The sequence below is a fragment of the Hippocampus zosterae genome, chromosome 13, assembly GCF_025434085.1.
Source record: "Hippocampus zosterae strain Florida chromosome 13, ASM2543408v3, whole genome shotgun sequence".
NCBI classification, from domain to species: domain Eukaryota; kingdom Metazoa; phylum Chordata; class Actinopteri; order Syngnathiformes; family Syngnathidae; genus Hippocampus; species Hippocampus zosterae.
Window position 1 is genome coordinate 12113507 of NC_067463.1, and position 20027 is coordinate 12133533.

Consider the following 20027-nt stretch of genomic DNA (forward strand, 5'->3'; position numbering starts at 1 on the left):
CTAAATGGTCCGTTTAAATACCAGGGCTCCTTAAAATATATGGTACCCACATTTTTTTTGCAATGGAAGTCATTAATCCATCCACTTTTTATCTTTTTCCCCATTTAACAATGAACCTTGCTGAATGCAACTAAATGGAGAAAGCACGTTTTCAAGAACTCTTTGGAAGATAATTGTGACCTCGAAGTCCTTTGGACAAAGAAACACAAGCCACAGCGAGATCCTAATCACGCCGAGGTTGGGGGAGTTTTTATGCTCCAGTAAAGAGGCACCAGACGGTTTGCCAGAGGGCAGTGGGAGTCATCTGTGTAAATTCTGAGTCAAGCTTTTCAGGTGGCGCGGTAGCTCCCTCCTTCAGCAACATCTCACAGCCACCCCTGCCAGAGACTGACAGCTGATGCATTGCAAGGACTCCCGGCTGCCGCTGCGGCACCGGGATCAGAAGTGGTGCAAAAAAGTGATTCATCATACGCTTGTGTCAGCAATGAAAAGGAAAGCAGGTATCGGAAACAATTTTCTTCTCAATCCTTCTGTTTGATGAGCGAGAGGCAGACCAATCAAATAAGCAATTGAAAGGAAGCACAGTAGGCCATAAGTTGCCTCAATATAACTGAACTGTCCTTTCAAATGACAACCTTTGTGTGCAAGAAAAATATTGTGAAAAGTAATCTAAGGAGGGCAGTCAAAGACCAGCGGCAATTGAGCTGGTGAGGCTGAAGCTTCGGGAGGAGGCACCGGGGGATGGGTGAGTGGTTGTGTGTGAGTGTGTGTGTTACTCTGTGCCAAATCTCATTTTGCATGGGCTCCAGTGCAGCGCAGATGGGGGAATTCCAATTTCCCATTGTATCAAACAACTGAATGCGATTGACAATAGCAATGGCCCATCCAAAACCATTTTACACAACTGCAATCAAGCTATACTTGAATTCAATGTGCGAAATATTTCAGAACAGTGGAGGCTGGTCCACTGAGATAGGAAGGATCACTCCCTCACTTTTTAAAGAGATGTGAATTGGTCCAATGCTGGGATCTCCTGGAACTAACAAGACATTTCTGCTCATTTTTACACTGAATACACTCCACTGAAAGAAAAGCTTAACTGTGACTCGCAGCTGTTATTCATACTCATGCATGTTGTGCTTGACATTTTTCCCCTTAATGAATAGTTGGTAGATTCAAACTATAAAAGAAAAGTGACCCATCCGTCCACCCATCCATTATCCGAGCAGTTTATCCCCATGAAGGTCGTGGGAGGAAACCAGAATACCCATCTAGGCACAAGGAGAACATGCAAACTCCATTCAAGAAGGCTTGGGCTCGGAATCAAATCCAGTAAGGTGAACCTGCTAACGAGTAGACCACCGTGCTGCCCAGAAAAGTAACCAATGTTGAAAAAAAGAATGTCATTACAAACAATATAGAAAACTATAACATCACATTTATTTTTGCCCCCATTTTTCATGATCTGAATGCAAAGACTTTTTTTTTTACAAAGAAGGCCTACTTCTATTGAATATTGTTGACAAATCTGTGCGAGAGAGTCTCACTTCTTTGCCGAAATAATCTGATAATTTTATTATATTGGGAGGGGTCAGGCGGCACGTGGGGGAAAAAACAGTATGTATGTGGTGGGACCACCGTTTGCCGCCTGTAGCCCAACTTTATTTGGTTGTTGATTGTGGTCTGTGAATGACTGATTAAATTTTGGGCTTTTAATGAAAAATAGGTTGGATGTGTGTGGATGAGCTTTGATATTGCGGGCACATTGTATACATATCTGATATATATTCACACACGAAAGACACCCAGGTCAAATTTCAAAAAGAAATCTGAATTGTACTGGTCATGTGGCATGAAAAAAAAAAAATCAGGTCCACAAAAAAAAATCTGAACCGTGCTGTTGTGTGATCGTAGCCTCCTACTTACTGCCCAATACTACAACATGAGAAGGCCTCATATTTTGTTGCCGATTTGGAATGACATGCGGGACAAAAATAGAACCTCAAGAAAAATAATATTTTGAGCGAGTTCTTTTTTTTTTTAAACAAATTAGTTATTGCGCTTTATGTTGGGTCGTTGCTCAGCAATTTTCTGTTGTCCTTGAATGGTAATTTTTATGTAAGAGATCCCTTTGCTTTGGCATAAAAATAATACAAATACAACTCTCAGTATGTGGTTGGGTTTTGCTCGTTCAAACCCTTTGTTGTTGAAAGCTGAATCTTTTTGTATATATTCAAAAATGAAAGACTGTAATTTAAGACACTATGACGTTCACTGGTTCAATAAAGAAAAAAATCCCCCAGACATATTGATCTATTTTGCCCATATTTAAAATGCCATTTTTGTCATTCATCTGGTGAGTAAGTGCATGGTCCTGGTAGCGTTGATGAAAAATTGTGGCCCCATCCATCACTTAAAGGTGCCTTTTTCCTCTCTGATCGTGAAAAATGGGAGCAAACATAAAAGTCTTATGTTTATATTTCTTCAGCAATAATTTGTCCTCTCATAATATAAATAAGTAAGATTATTCTTACAAGCCTTCTATGACATACTCTGGCTGCAAAAGATTCATTTTGTGTGTAAATAAATAAATAAATACAGATACGTCTGTTTGCTGCCAGAGTCCTCATACACTTGTACAACATACGGTAGGTTCATGTCATTGTATGCCTCTGAGGCTGATGGAAGAAGAAGAAGAAGAAAAAAAGCTCGGTTCATACTTTGTAAATGTAAGTGATATACAGAAACAAAACGAATCTATTTTAGATTACGATGTATATCATAGACCGCTACATATTCTAGATGACAAGCCATTTTCATAAACCGCAGCAGCTTTCCAATAGCAGTTATTTTCAAGTCAAACTACTCAATTTTAAAACCCACAAGTATACACACACACACACACACACACACACACACACACAGTCTGAGAGGCATGAGATTGGCAGATGTTTCAAGCAGAAGGGACGTGGACTTGGTTCCTGGCGTTTAGTCTGAAATGTGTCCCCGAAAGGAGACTTTGTCACGGCGCAGTCACGCAACACACATACGCACAGACACGCACACAATTGACACAAGAACAGTCCTCTGGATGCAAACGGATGATTTAAAAGAGCAAGTAAGGTGAAGAAGGTTGTTTTTGATGATGAAGGACAATCCTCGGTACAAGAGTGAATATAAAGGGAATGATACGGCAATACGAAAGACTTTAATAAAAGGGAAATCAAAAGCGAGAGGACATTTCTGTGCATTTTTCTGCATTCGGCGTTTAATGCAAATGGGTAGGATGAAATAGAATGTAAAAGCGCAGTCACTAATCAATGCTTGAGGGCGAAAAAAATAAGTGTATATCAGAGAAAGTGTGTGGTCTGTCCCATTTTGCAGACACCTTGGCTCTCCTCCATTCACTGCCTTTCATCAAGTCGCGTAATGCTTTATGAAAAGCCTTCATTGTGTTGTTCCTTCAGTGACTCATGCCGCATCCAGGATGTTTACAGCCATCTGTGCGCCAGTAATGGTCAACACTTCAACTCCAATGAGAGAAAACAGAAGTTTGTCTCCACTACTGTGTAGACAGTGTGAAATTGTGTATCCGCATTCTCTGTCTGGTTATGGCCACCCGAAGAGAACCTCTGCAAAAGCTGAACCTTTGCTTATTTTGTGTGAGGTTTGGCAGAAAATAACGATTCTGTTCTATCAAATTCTATCTATCAAACAATGAGACTTGACATATGGCGCAGATGATAATGCAAATTTCTGATTGGCACTGTCACAGAGGTATTCATTTATAAATGAGTTCATTATTGCGAGAGTAAATTACTGCGGTGCAGGACAGCGCTGCATCACACCGAGAGCTACCGTGCTTTGGTACCCAAACTTGAATGAATATAAATCGTTCCCAAAATGCACACTCATCGGAGAAAGAGACTTGGAAGGGGAAAAATAGGACAAGAAGTTAAGTTATGTCATTTAAGAAAAGAAACGAGGAAAAAAAGGGAAGAAATTATAAATGAAAACGAAGAATTGAACAAAACAATTTTCTAAATTGGCTTTGGTCATTGCACTAAAATACATTTTGACTTTGTTCTTGAGAATTTTTGGACGAAAGAAAAAGCAACGCTTTTACTTGGCAACAAATGAAAATTTGAGCTTGAACTGAATCATAAAGAGAACGTGATACAAAAATACACTCGGCTGTAATTCAAGCCATGTTTGTTTTAAGTGTATAGATTTTTGTGTGTGTGTGGATTATTTTCGCACATGAAACAGTCCTTTTTTTTTCACTTTGTATTTCAAGCTTTTCTTATGCCATGATGACAAGTGATCAGTAGCGAACCCACATTTTGACCCCGAATGCGGACGTCGTGTCATGTTGTGCAATGCTGCAACAGGAACATTTTTTCAGAGTTTACATATGCAAATAAAGAGAGGAACCAAGTTTTATTCCGAAAAAAAAAACCCCACTGATGTGACTCACATTTTGACAAAGGGGTCAGAGTAGCCATTGGAGTCCATGGCGGCCAGATGGGCGCAGCGTATGATCCCAACCAGCAGGCAGCCCTTCTCCGTGTTGTAGCACAGAGACACCAGGATGCGTCCGCGCTGCCCACAGAGAACACACGCGCTTTTACAAAAAAATGAACACACGCAGCGGGAGGGGCACTAGGAGGGAAAAGTATTGCAGTATTGAAGCTTTTCAGCATGAAGCACGTGCTGTGTGAAAGTGGACATTGTAGTTAAAGCCTTTGTCTGGGTTGAGGAACGAGCTCTATTCCCCCCAGAGGCCAAAAGCTATTCACTTGTACCTCTAAAATCACAAGAAGGGTTTCGATAACAGCCAGTGGAGAACCACAGCGGACTGACAAATCGCAACAATTGAATATACCCTATGAGGTGCCCACCGTTTCCCTGGGATGCATTTTTTTCCCGTGGGATATTGCGGCGCGAAAGACAAGAGACAGCTGCGGAAACAGTAAGTGAGATGAAAAGATCAAACTGGTACCTCCTCCTCTGCCACGAGCGCTCCCTGTTCCACGGCTTGATTGTTTGATTCTTTGTTCTGGAACCAAAGAAACATGAACATGGAGTGATGCGAGAAAGATCATGAAACTGCTCAGTTCAAGGCATCTCGGCTGTTGGCTGCACAACACAAAGAACGAGAAAATGAAATATGCACCAGGTAGCAAATGAAATCTCTGTTGGATCTATTGACTGGGGTCAAATAATAGAGTGATTATGGATGAATGAAAGATAAAATGGATCATTTTACAATTTCGCTTGTACACTGTGCAATGACAGTAAAGATTCCAATTTTAAACATGGCAAGGACACAATATTATACATCTGAGTAAAATTGACGTGGTCCATAGAAATCTAGAATTTGTTACTACGACAGCGACACATACAGTAAGTACACAGTCTGGTGTACTGTAGGCTGAGAGTGTTTGTACCTGTGCAATTCTCTCCAAGCCCATATTGTAACGTTTGTTGTCACCCTCCCTGAGCTTCTTCAGGGCCACCCTCACCTCACCGATGAATTCATTTCGCCCAAGTCTGTCCATGTCACATACACACAGCCTACACGACATGAACACAAACAAGACACATTAGTCCAAGGAAAAACAATAAAAAGAGTATTCCGTGAGCATGATTAATCAAGATATTACACACAAGTTGCATGAAACTTGATAGCGGTGCGCACTAAAATGAACAATCTGGCTAAATAAAGAGATTTTGTTTTTTTAAAAGACGAATGCTCCTATGTTGCAAATTTGATGTTTATTGATCAACACACCTCGGGAAAATTGACTTTCTGGACCAACTGTCTCATTTGAAGTCTTCTGGTGACCGGTTGACAGTTTTCTTTAAAAGCCATCTAAGTTCCACGAGGGAATTGTTTTTGGTTTCACAGGTTTACTACTTTAATAAGTACAGTTGGGAATGTAGAATCGCAATCTGGTCTAATGACAATGGCGGTGCCAGGTACGTACTGTAAAGAATGTGGGATCACATTGATGTAATTCTCCAACAAGTTCAGCAGAGAATTGATAGTGTAAGTTCTTATTTTTGGGTTACAGGACAAAAAGAGAGAGAGTGAAGAGGCACAGACTTTGTCCTCCCTTTATCGACAACCCTGTGTCGGCCAATAAATGGTCTGACAGACTAAGTTTGACAAGGCTCTGATTGTCATATGTATTCATCGCCTTGACGATATTTCGGAACTCTTTTAAAAACATTTTAGAAATGGTATCAAGAAAAAAAAACGGCGTGCCTTGGCAAACTGAGGCTAATGTCAGGCTAAGTATCCATTCTGTGTATTAAGTCGCGACTTAGCCAGTGTCATTTGTTATGAGTTGTAAATCCGTCAAGCTGGTTGAGGGAACTTTATTTACCGAGCACTCTTTCGTGCTGGTGGAGGCGACTCTTTTATATTCTTTCGGATATCCTTTCTCTTGTACTGGAAAAAAAACACGCACACAAACCTTCCCTCTTCAAGACTCCCTGTCCCATTGGATTGGCAGTGAAGCTCTGTAAGACCCAGAATAACTCTGACTCATCAGCATGGATTTCTGGTGGTTGATATGCATTAGCTTCATCACATATATGTGCTCGTATGAAGTGGGGTGATGAGATGAAGGCTGTGGTGAAATGTCACCCCAGTTACGGGCAAAGCGCCTCCACTGAAAATCCTTGCACCCTCTCCCCCACGTTTCCTCTGAAAGCCCAACAGATGCTACTGAAGAAATAGGATTTCATGCCATCAACATCGCCTTCAAAAACAACAGCCGACAAATGCAAAGTTGTGATCATACCCAACCGTCTGACATGAAGTTGGAGCTTTTCATGCTTTTGCACAGCCAGTTCAAGCTTGTCAGAGCAAAGGTGATTTTTCTCCCTCTATTCCTGCACAAACCGTCTGTATCTTTAAAAGACTTCAGCAATAACGGCCACATGTTGCCATTCTTTTCATCATCATTATCATCAGCAACATCCATCCATCCATTTCCACTCTTCGGTCATCCAGCTGAAGGGGCTGGGAACACCCTGGACAGGTTGCCAGGACACATATTGACAAGCCATCATTGCCATACCTATGGACAGAAATTGGAATGCAGAACCTCTCGACACTGTGCTGCTTTTCATCAATATAAAAACTAAAACTCTCCATTGTTTCTTGCTTCTATATTTATTTCCTATGCGGCACAACTCGGTGCCGATGCCGAGTTCCAATAAATATGAAGGGTTATAGTCAGGAAGATTCAAGCTTTGAGATTCAAGCTGTGACTTTGTCAAAGGCACAGTAAAAACAAAATGGAGGCACTGAGCGCTGAAATTTAGTCGGTGGCTGCTGGTGGAGTTTTGTGTGGGGTAGGCCCTTGACATGGTTGGCTAGCTGGATACGCACACAGAAAATATAATTCGACTAAATAAAAGTGAGTTCTACCATTTTAAATGACCCTTGTGGACATATCCTTTGGTTCACATAACCACGTGTCGAAAACAGCAAAAACAATGATAGCCCAGCTTGGATTCAAACCCTCATTCTCAGATTGAGAGGCAAGTACGCTAACTGTTTACCCAAACTTCCAAGTAAGTTTTGTCCTATTCCATCCATAGATGTTGATAAGCCAAAAGCCTATTTTTGCCTTAATTGGCACGGTACACGCCAAGAAATTCGAATTTGAAAAGATTGTTTATCTGTTACATGCCACACACATGAAGATGAATCGGAATAGTTTTGTTAGTACTGTGTCTGGTGTGCTCTGGTAATATATACAGTATCTATAAAAAAACGCCACTCACAAAAGGATTCGGTTCGAAAACCAAACTCAAAAGTTCCCCCGAGCTAGGAATCTCGCGTATTCACATGTGACCTAAAACAAAACGAAGCACTTTCACTGTTGGATATGTTTTCACTACCGGAGATGTTGCAGACTCTGAAAAAACATTCGAACATAAGTGTCCTTTTGTCTGATATATGTGAGTGCGATTTGGATGACTTTGTTGACGGCATTGTCAGTACTGATACTAAGCCGCAGGGGGTCCAATATCCGGGACTCCCTTCTATTTGTGTGTCATGACTACTTTTTTCTCGGGGAGTGGTACTACGGTGTTGGATATGGAAAACCCATACGGGGATGTTGTCAGGACATGTTGCTTTTCACAGGTAATTCTTCCACAGACAGAACTTCACACACCTCAGTTGACGATAGAATGAGATGAAGGGGTGGGGGGGGGGGGGGGGCGGCTTTGTGCTGCTTCTGTCGGTACAATCTCTGTCAGAGCCGAGTGGGTCAAAATGGGCGTACGACTCTTTCTGTTCATCTGGCGGTGTGTTGTTGTTGCTGCTGGTCGTGATGGTGTTGCCCCTCTATCAGAGGCCAAATTCACCCTAAGACTGAATCCAATACGAGATTATGGATTAAATTTGTCTTTATCTTCTTATGGCAGCGGACAGTACGAGTCTATTAGAAAGTCTGACGGGGAGATAGACTAAGAAGGGAAAAAAACTGAGGAAAGATAGCAAGAGAAAGGCCAAACACACACGCACGCACACGCACACACACACACACACACACACACACACACACACACACACACACACACACAAAAGCACAAATGATGTCTTCATCAAAGCACCTTCACATCTCCCTTCTGTTAACAGGCCTCCTGATGGACATTTTAGCGATGAAATCCAAATAGGAGGCCCCTAATTCACCTGCACTATGCATCAATGTGCAGTTCACAGCTAGTTTCTTGCGCAATGGGATACATAAAAATTGCTGTGAGGGGAACTATTTCCACTCCTCATTACCACTGTCACAATTGTCTCGGATTCGCGGTGCAGAGGCAGACTACAGTGACTGGTAGAGATTGAATGGTATTTGGATGTGATCTTGAATGTCTTCCCCTAAATATACTGTATATATTTTTAAAAATCACTGTGCTTCATACTAAGATGCCAAAGCAGGACAATACATTCACGAGAAAAAAAGACATTTCAATTGAGCTTAATTTGATGAGAAATAAATACAAATATGTCAATGATTCAAACAGACTAAACTGCAAATGTGTGTGTGTGTGTGTGGGGGGGGTGATTTATTTCATCTGTGTCACTTTTTCTAACTTTTCAATCAAGATCTGAGCACCTCGGGCAGCCCTCCTGCATCAATTAAAGGATTAAAGCTGGTGAGAGGCCAGCCGTGAAGTCTTCACTGAGGACATTAATTAGGTTATTCTGCTGGTTCATCCTTAAAAACCAGCAGGACCTCTCTGCCAACTTTCAATTTTACATCAGTTGTAATGTACTAGGCTATTTAAAGTAGGTAGATGTGGATATTTGCCATCACATACAGTTCAGTATATGAATAAAATCAAATAAAATCATTTATTTTGAAAAACACATGGGCTTGCCATTGGGTTCTGTCTCTTTGCCGTTTCGCCCAGCTAGACCAGTTAATGATTGGAGGGTCTGCACCACCGGCGCGTTCCTTGGAGAGTGTTTGGCTCATGTGGCGTGCGGATCAAACAGAACAGCATCCCCTCATCGCAAACTCAGCAGAGAGCAGCCAAGTAGAATGTAGCAGGGCACAAGCCGGTGAGTCAACGTCTCTCTGGGGATGAAACTCTGTTTTGCCGTTCCCCAACACTGCTTTGCTTTGCATGAAATAATGAGAGCAAACTATTTATTGGCTGGGCTGCGGTGCTGGCATCCAAACAAAACGAGAGAGATTTTGAAAAGAGATCTCTCATTCTGTCGCTCACCTCCCCTTCATTGATGTGAGCTTTTTCATTGAGCTCATTTGCAGTCTGCTTCTACGTGTCTCCGTTCCTTTTGTTTGTTGGCTCTCCATTCACTTAGGGCAGTGCTCCGCAATTACTTTCTGTTACACCACCTCCTTGGAAGAAGAAAACATTTTGCGATCGCCCCTCCCACAACTCTCTCCCCCGACTATAAATAGTATCGTTTGACTAGAAAATCATTCAAAGTACAGCTCTGTAAAACAATTTTCCTCATTAACATTAAATAAAAAGGGAGGAATTGCAACAAAGAAAACCGAACGTTGTTTTTAGTCTGTAAATAAATATTTACAGTACATCGATTTGCCTGAAATGTATTACCCTGCTATTTAACGATAAACATTCTCTAATTGAACCGTACGATACTGAAAAATTACATTTAAAAACCTAAGACACTAATGAATTAAAATTGATCTGCAACATTCCATCCAGAACATAATATTGAAAACATTTCACCTGACAAAAATGAAACAACATAATTTATGCAGATTTTTGTAACGCAATTGCTACATAATCACATTTTGCAGTGTACAGCTTTTCGAAAACAACACTCAGCTCATGCTAGGAGTGAATACTGACAATGGGAGCGCCACCGTCTCTTACTACAATAATAGTAGTAGTAGTAGTGCAATACAACACTTATCTAGTATTCCTTGTGTGTTCTACATACTTTGCCAATAAATCTGATTCTGATTCTGATTTAAAAAAAAAACATGTTCCTTGGAATCACATACGCCCCCATTTGAGAAGTACTGACTTGGGGGCATATTCTTCCATGTGCTTAAGTCAAAACGTGTGCTGCTGCGTACTTTTTTAACAGCACAGATTCTCCCTTTGGTTTCAGTCAGAGGCTTAGACATGAGAATTAACCATGCCTTGAAAGTGCGGGGGGAAAAAAAGGCATGCAAGGAATTGACTTCAACACAAACGGGAGAATATGTCGCTTACTCCTCACTTACATTAATCCCACTACTCACTGCAAGGCAGATTCTCTCCATTGACCCCGTCATCGTCCTCCGTTTTAGCATCCCAAGTTTCTTCTTCAGCAAGCCCGTATCTGCCACTTGCCATCAGTCACGCTGCACCCCGCCCCACCCCGCTCACTTTGTTCATGTCTGGAACCCCCCCCCCCCCCCCTCCCTCTCTCTCTCTTCACCCCACGCATGACAAGCGGACATACTCCTCCTCCCCCTCCTCTCTTTGGCTAGCCAGCACCACCATGCTGTTTGCGTCTCTGTCCTTGGATAGAGGTCAGACGGGGTTTTCTCTAGTTTGAGGGATGCCATGCGCGGTGATGCATTTGAGGAAGCTGAATAAATGGTGGTTTTGTCTGTGGGAGATGAGCTTTGTCTGGGGTGGGTGTATTTTGTCTCAATCCCGAGGAGAAGCCAAACAACGCAGTCCTTCCACCAGTTGCCCTTGACATACGCATAGGAGGACACACACACACATGGACATACCCGACGAGCTGCATTTGTGTGTTCGGGGGAGATAAATGCACTGAGCGTTTCTGTGTGTCTGCTTGTATTTCCTCGGGATAAACAAAGTCACCCGACACTCTTACGAATCCACAGAGACACTCATTGCACGCAGCATATACGCTCCCTGTCGCAAAGTCTCTGAATCATCTTACAGGACAACAAAAGCATATTTCTGTTATTGGGTCAAGATGGCACCGTTTGACCTCGGCCACTCCATATGGAGACAATTCTCGCACAGCCGACACCTGAGGAGTAGCAGCAAGTGGGGCAGTCGGCTGCAATAATAAATGACCTGGAAAAGCCCCTAGGAAAGCGCATGGGCTGCACTGTTAGCAGTTTGTAGGGAATCTCACCCTCTTGCGTGGAAAACGACACACGTCCGCCTGGCTAACGTCACCAGTTGCAAGTGGAGTGAAATTTCAAGGCGAGAGCCTACCTGAGTGTTTTGGTGGTCATGTCAGCCGCTGTGATTCCGTGATACACCAGTGTCTCATTCCACACTGGGTTCAGTGTGTTCTTCAGAGTCTTTGTGCGGAGTTTGTTTGCCTGTAGAGGGAAATACATTTGAGCAATATTCATGTGAAGAGGATGAGAGCAATGTGTAAAGAACTAAGTGGCGAATTCATCAGATCAGAGAAAAAGAAGGACAAGGGATTGGGAAAAAAAATGACCGCAAGGGAATAATTCATCTCGGCCCCTGAGGAGATCTCGGACATCTGTTGAGCGAGCGTGAGAGGCCGCGAGGCCTCCCTCTCCTCACCTGTCCATCTGTCTCCCTTGCAATGTAATGAGGCAGAGCATCGACACCAGGAGACGTTTAAAGTGTGCAACACAATCAGAATGAAAATGTAAAGCTTTTCGGGAAGTCAATTGCATGCAGGCTCCTAATGGCTTCCCCATCTCCTCCCTTGCTGCCTCATTTCCGACCGTTGCCTTCGGGATGTTTGAGGGTTTGACTGCGGAGTTTATGTCAATAACACAGCAAAATATGTTTTCGGGGACTAATTCTTGTCTGCTATTTTCCAACTCACTACTCATGTAAAATGAAATTATTTGTCGAAACTCGGCGTGTTTCATCATAGTGAGGATTCGCATGGATTTTCTTCACTTTCACAGTTCACATTTGATCCTAATCCCTTACGGCGTTCTTCAGTTTATATTTGGCACGTCTATGTGTGCCTTGCGATTGGCTGGCAACATCGCAAAGTACAACCCATCAAATGCGAAGAAGTTTTCACATATAAACGAAAAATCAATTTCCGGATTTAAGACAGCCAGGCGTCATCAAGACAACGATACCGTGTATCCAGCACACATATTTGTTGTGTTACAACACTGAATCATATTTACAATTTCACATGTACCATGGATGAAATAGTGATTTAGTGGTTTTGTAAGCGGCACGCAAAGCGGCGCACCGCCAGCGCTCATTCATTCTCGAGAGCTCACTTTCATTCATTTGGCCCCCTTCTGAGTCAATGGCTCACCATCCTCACTGCAGCATCTTAAGCCCTTCAGCAGCCACTCAAAGTGGCCATCTCTGAGGTGGGAGAGCCACAGTCAGTCGGGACGGGCGAGTGGCACCTCTCATTCAAGTGAATGGGACCTGGCAAGCAAATGCTGGCGTGTGCTCACGAATCTCTATTTTTTGTTGTCATTAATCACTAAAAATGAAATACATCCATTAGTAGATATGAAATTGTAAATATGGTTCAGTGTTGTTGCTAAACACTATGATATTTATTGTCTATACTGTATTTTTGTGACTTTGGTGACGGATGGCACGGGGTTCTTCTAAAATCCGGAAATAGGCATACGCGGCGAAGCTCCTTGCTGCATCAGTGTCGGCCAATCTGATCGCACTGACGACACAACCTCGCTCAGCCCCAGATGGCTTTAGAAACACCTCTGAGATGGTTCTGAAGAGCGGAACTTGGAAAGAGAATTGAGCGCTTCCCTGCTAAAGCTCCTAACCCCACCGACCTGACCCCAGATAAGCAGAAGACAATGAATGAATGAATAGATGGATGTATCAATGAATTTAATATCCTCCACGGCCTGAGATGATTTTGAATGAATAAAAATGCCATAATGTGAAGTTCACCGTTTTGTCCTCTACCATTCCAATGCTGTGACTGATGTTTTTGTTTCTTTTGCCGTCGTACCGCTTCAGTATCATTATTGAGTTACTTTAAGCAGGTACTCTACGAAGGGAAGTCGGAACTGCGGCATCGTTACGACACGAGTTCCTAAACCTGTCAATATTCTCAGAAAGACAAACTGACATGTTAACCTATCAAGGCGAAAGCCCCAATTGGTGCCCTGTGATTGATGGAACAACACTTGAATCAACTTCTAAATGGTAAGTATCAATGCATTTGAGTCAGTACAATGACGTCTCGTATGTCACCAGGGGTATATGACCACTCTCTGCAGCTACGACAAAAAGTTACAATGCTCTTCCATCACTTTCTCCTGCTCATGTCAGTGGCTCCGAAGATAAACACCCCATCTTTCATGCCATCGTCCTCTTAGTCTGTTGGGAGAGCCTCAGGACACAAAGCTCTTTCCTCTCCATCTCTTTGTCTTTGTCTCTGTCTCTATTTGTCCCCACAGCCACGGACCATGGACCCACATTCCCTCATTGCTGTCCCTCCAAAGAAGAAGCCCACGCATGCATGGCATTTGGACGCTGAATGAAAGTGTGGCTTAACTTGTGCTCGGTTAAGTAGAGATAGAGTTGTGCTTTTTTTTAAAACTGCCATTAGTATTTTTTTGTCCATATCACCACTTCTTGCTACAAGCAAGTTCCCACTCCTTTTTCTCTGTGCCTTTACCATCAGCCGTCTTTGAAAACTTTGTTTTCTAATCTTTTATCTTCATTCTCCATCTGTCCATTTACATTTGTCTTCAGCTTCTTCCATCTGTCTGTTTACATCCATCGACGACTGATTGCATTTTTCTCCTTCGATTAGTCTTTCCTAGCCATGTGGATTCAAAAAAACAAAAACAAACAAACAAAAAAAATCAGTTGGCTGTGTTTTGACACATTGTCAATAGGATTTGTGGATGTGAAAAAGTGGGTTGGAAATGGAAAAAAAAGGGGGGTTCAGAATCACATCTCGTCAGCATGAACCGCGGGGAGCTGAACTGTACTGACTGGCGGAAACATGGCAAAAAAAAAAGACTACTCAATTTGACACAACACAGATGGAGAATGTCTTTCACAAACCTGCCAAATTTGAAATATTGAAGAAAATCACCAAGCATATCACATGAGGCTCAAATGCTGTCAGTGTGTCCACTGCTCTAAAACCTCATCTCACTCAACTGTCAATGACAAACAATGACTACGGATTGGAAAAAATAAAAGAATGCTACTTTAGCAACTTTATACGTCCCTATGAGTTTATGCCTGCACAGCCAGAATCCAATTCTGAGCCAGAAAACCCTGACCTGCCTCAACATCACCCTCTATCCTCGCCGTCTGCAGCAGAAAGGTATTATTTATCACACACAATTATAATTTAGAGACATACATTAGTCTAGCATCACCTAACGTTCCCCATTAAAAGCCGGGCTATCAGTTATCAGAGCAAACATATTTTGTGACTTATTTAACTCATTCAATCCCAGCCATTTTCACCGGAGCAACCCCGTCAATCCCAGCGTTTTACTTGATTTTGACTGATATTGCAAGGCCCACAGAATATTTGGTTCTAATGCTATATAAACATGGAGCCTACCAAAATAAAGTTTGGACTCCCTTCTTTCAGCAGAAAAAAAAATATATTTCTAAAATTCTTTTTCCATTCCTCAGCAATCGGCATTACAAAATGGCTAATTTTCTTGAAAATGGCGATTCCTGGGCAAAAAACAGAGAAAAGGAGCTTTTTGTAAAAGCATGCATTTCAAGCACGTGAGGCCCACTGCCACCTACTGGTCACTTTTTTTACATGATTAAAATGCAAACGTCTTCTTCTCATTCACAGATTGGATCAGACCCTCCTCCTCTCTATGACACAAAAAAAGACTGACACGTACAAGTACGTCCCAGGTAGGCGGGGCCTAATTTTAAAAAGACGCACAAGTACGTCTTGTGGAATGAAAGAATGAAATTCTGATATTGCCGTAGAGGGGGAACTCCTGCTGGTGGTCCAACTCCATCACTGGGAGGCTGGCCCCAAAAATTCAGGAACATGGAAAAGGTGAAAATGATATCTGAATCTGCAAATTTACTTCACATGGTCTTGCAGTCAATCTTTCTGTGTTTCTGTGACTACAATTGAAAGCATGCTGCATTAGCTTGAGGAGCATATGCTGAGTGACGAGAGTGAAATACACGGTGAGGTGGAACGTGTGCACCTCCGTTCCCGCTAAACTCCATACTTCTCATGCATCGAATTAAACGTAGGCGTGAGTAGGCGAGAGTGTCCATCATACTCACTTCAGCGTGTGTTCGCTCCCACTTGTCAAGTGACGTGGCCCCCGTCTGGTGGATGTTTAACTAATGACGGGCCATGGGTACTTACCTCGTCATTGACGCATTTCCCGCGTACCGCCCACCCACCGCTCTACTCGCATCAACACCCGCCTGTTGACGTGAGCCGTGTAACAATGCTCTTTGTTTCCATGACAACCACCTGCTGCTGCCCTCCCTTTATGTGTGTCGTTCCCCCCCACCACCGTATCCCTTCTCTAACTCTCCCCTTAGCCTCCCTCTCACTTCTCGCCTCTCTGAGTTGGTATTTCAAGGTCAAAGAAGGTCACAGCGCTATGGTGAGACATAGACGGTGACGGCAGTGGGAAGCGAGCGGCGAGACTAAGAACAATGCGGAGGTCGACAACGGAGAGGCCTGGAGGACAAAGATGCCTTGTGACGGTTGGCCACTCTACGTCTCACCAGAGTTGTCTCATTCGACCTATGGTGGCTCAACGTGCCCAGCCTCTTTTATCACAGCATCACTTCATAGCCAACTTGAGCTAAAATGGCTAAGAACGTGTTTCCAAAAACACAAGGCTGCAAGTTGAGGCATGCCTTATCTTCCCACCAGCTTGAGCCGGAGACAAAACAAGAGCGCTGCAGCCGAGCAGAACATGTTTGTGCTCGATAAAGTGGCGTATTGAACAAGGCGCAATAAGAGCCCACCGCAAAGCCTCCCGCTTAGCGGCTCGAGACAGCGCGCTAAATTAGCCCGCTGCCGTGTGACACGTTGGCAAAAGCGTTTTCAGGAAAGACGGAACAGATTTGTCAAAGTCTTGTGCCATGTTTGTTTGTTTGTTTGTTTGTGTGATGCGCAACTGCACATTGGGTTGTGTGTTAATAGCCACTGAGGTGAGGTTGGAGCCGTGACCTTGCTTGCCCCGGGGAGAAGATGAAGCTTGACATATGGATCAGCCAGCCCATTGGAGTCCATGGCTTTCAGTCCCTGTGAAAACACACACACAAAGACACGGTACTGTACTGAAGTGTCGGCTGTGACGTCATCATGCCCTCAAACATTACGCGCAAACAACAGGGTCAGAAAAGACAGCAAACATCAAAATAGCGCTGCTGGGTGTTTCTATTCCGTGCCACTGTTTCTGACTCCCCTCGACTCGATTGTGCTGTCCTCTAGGGACTTATTCAAAGGGATTTACATAATTAAACTCGTGTGACACTTTACAGTATCTGAGGCCCGTGTCGTCGTTACATAGCTATGGAGCATTGTCTTTTTTTTTTTTTTAGGGAGAAGGTCTAGCAGACATCAACGTTTGCGGTTGGTTACCTTCGCCTTGTGAATGGTGCAATGAAGACAGTTATTCTCCTGATCAAAGAGCAGGGTGAACTCCAACATCCCCAAATAGGCTGGAAGCAACAAAGACGACACCAATTACTGGCGGGACTCAACCGCACAGTCACCCTCAAAAGCTCTGACTCACAAAAACACGAAGCTGCTAAATAAGAATTGACCCGTCTTGTAGCTTGCTGTTTGGGAAAAAAGAGCAGAAAGAAACGATTGCAGCTTTGCACTGCGGAGATGCATATAAAACGTTTTTCTCCAAATTACGCTGTGAGCACATGTTGTTTTCTTCTCCGGAATAAGAAAAAAAGGTCTTGCGTCGAAAACGATGACTCTTCATTTTCAAGTTTTAGCGCTAACGGTGTTCTTTTTCTGCTGCAATGCTTTTTCATTTCCATATAAATGAACAAACACCAACACAAACTCTTGAGAAACTCACTGTCATCATCATCGGAGTCAGCTACTTCCTCCCTGTCCCCACTGTTGTCCCCCCGCCTCTCGCCATCTTTGAAGCCTCCGCCCATCTCCCCGTTGAAAGTCTCCTCCTTCAGGATCTTCTTCTCCCGTGGAGGTGGCGGCGTGCATGGGTAGTCGTGGAAACGCGGGAAGAAGTCTGAGATCTGCGGGATAGGGAGGATGGGGCCCGGGCACACGTTGATGGCAAAGTGCTCCTGCATAGAAATCTTGACAGGTGAGGGCGGCGGTGGGGCCGAGGGGGAGGAGGCGGATGAAGAGGGTGTGGAAGTAGAGGAAGGAGGGATGGTGAGGTGGGAGGCGGAAGGGGGTGGCGGTGGTTTGGAGACGCTCATGTGGGCTGCTGAACGGGACTGGAAAAAAGGAAGAAAAGAAAAAAAAGACAAGTGAGTAGACAGGAACTAGAGGCTCGGCCCTCGAGGAGACAAACAAAACAACACGCCGTCTCCCTCCGGAGCTCCCAACTTTTCACACTTAGTAGGACACGACACACTGCGTTTCAATTCACATCACATCTTCCACACCCGGAAGGGGAAAAAAAAAAGAGGGAAATATGTTTTGGTTTTCATCTGCGGATGCAATTCTGAGCTCTCAAATGCCAAAACAGAACTTGCCACGATGTTTGCCACATCAAGTGTGACACAGACTTTGTGTCGGCGCACCAAGTCCGTGCTTTGAATGAGTAGTCCGATGTATCACTGTAATGTCTGAGCATGTGATGTCACATCACTCTCCAACATTTCTCTCTCCCTTGCCCTCCTCGCGCTTGTCGGCGCCTCCCTCTCAGCAATATTTACATAATTCCGCTCAGAGTCTAACTGAGTCATTAACATGTTTACCTCTAAATGAAGCATAATAACTGCAAACAAACTCTCGACTCAATTTACCAAAGTCCAACCTACTTTCTTAGTCACATCAATTAAATCATTTCTTCATGCTTTCGCCTCTTTGATAAAATGTTACATTTACTATTCGAGTTTTTGGACTGCTCTTAGTAAAATGTTTAACTCCCACTTGTAAACCAGATGTGGGTGACAAGCAAATATTTGCAGGACGATGACACATTACTTATCTGCTGTGACTATTGAGACAAGTTTTAATCCATTTGATCTTTTTTTTTTTTTTTTTGTGATATAAAATCACCGATATGTTCAACATGTGGGATGTATACCCATCTGACTCTGAACGTATTGCCAGATTGTATGTTGTGATGAGTTACTAAAAGCAAATGACGGTCACAGAGTCCAAATAATGATCGATAAGTGAAATAATGGCAACCAGGCCGGGACGCAATGAGGCATTTCCTGGCATTTGTGTCCGAAGCCAGCGCGCCGAAATCCTGACTGTTCATACTGTTCTCTGACACTGGCCCTCATAGCGACCATGAAGTCAAAGTAAAACACAAAAGTATGTGGTACTTTTATTTTGAAAGTGATGCTTTTATTTTATTTGCATACATGAGGATGATGTCGAATTTAGCCACGTTTTCTCGTGAATGATCGACTTTTCCAACCCCTCTCGCAACTATTTTCCCCAAAAGAGAAAAATGACAACAGTGGTGCGAATGTAATCATCATTTTTAATTTGTGCACGGTGGAGGGAAGAGGGCCAAGATTTGGCCTGAAAATACTCAATATGCAAATTTACAGTTTCATATCCTGTAAGCATTGGCTGTATTGTAAGTCATCAGTGTATCATGACACATCACTGACAATAACATTATACTTTATGCTAATCTAAATATTTGGAACTCCTGACTGGCAAACGGCAGATATGAGTTGGCAGTTGGTCCACAAAATTAATGTAACCCCCCCCCCCCCCCCCCCCAAAAAAAAACATTCCAGTGTCAAAATGAAATTTGAAAGACCCCCTTTTTAATTGGGCTTAAAATGTGTTTTTCGTGATTAGAACATACTGCAGCTACACACGCAGCAATGGACTGAAACATGACAATATGTGCTTTCCCCCCCTACATTTATTAAAAAATAATGTTGCCTTTGAAATGTCCAGCTATATTATTGTGTTTTAATTTTGGTCAGTCATTGAAAAAGTTCAGAAAAAGAAAACGCAACAAAGTAGGCTTGGCCCTCAGCAAACATTCCAGCTCATCATTTGGCTCCTTGGCCAAATTAATTGTCGACCCCTCATTTATGGAAATATGCTCTCCATTCAAGCACTTCATGTTCACTTCGCTAAGCAGACATGTAAAAAGACACACTAGAGTGTTTATATTCATTGCAGATGAAAAGCATCAGTGTAATTTTCCTAAACTAAATTTGCTGTGTGGAAGAAGGAGACATATTCATCGTCACAAATTGCCAGAAGTGCAAGTCCCGTTTTTTGGAACGAGAGCAATTTCCTGCGCCTATAAATTGAATCCTTCTGTCATTTACAATCTTTGGGGACGTTTGTCAAAATTTAGCATATTTATCAAGCTTTACAAGACTAATTTTTATCTGAAATAGAACAACAACTCACACTGCATACT

General features: G+C 43.0%; 1 protein-coding gene across 2 annotated transcripts in view; it reads right to left on the bottom strand.

Annotated features, from left to right (window-relative positions):
• doc2d (double C2-like domains, delta) overlaps positions 1–20027 on the bottom strand; it is a 28439-nt gene that overhangs the window by 6934 nt on the left and 1478 nt on the right. For both annotated transcript variants that reach the window (XR_007966117.1, XM_052084184.1), the window contains exons 2-8: positions 17505–17892; positions 17051–17130; positions 16637–16711; positions 11719–11828; positions 5451–5577; positions 5003–5059; positions 4478–4602 (exon numbers count right to left, since the gene is read on the bottom strand). Coding sequence is in view for 1 of the 2 variants with exons in the window: in XM_052084184.1 (XP_051940144.1) it covers positions 4478–4602; positions 5003–5059; positions 5451–5577; positions 11719–11828; positions 16637–16711; positions 17051–17130; positions 17505–17874 (944 nt within the window). In the remaining variant the exon portion in view is untranslated. The remainder of the gene's footprint in view (positions 1–4477; positions 4603–5002; positions 5060–5450; positions 5578–11718; positions 11829–16636; positions 16712–17050; positions 17131–17504; positions 17893–20027) is intronic.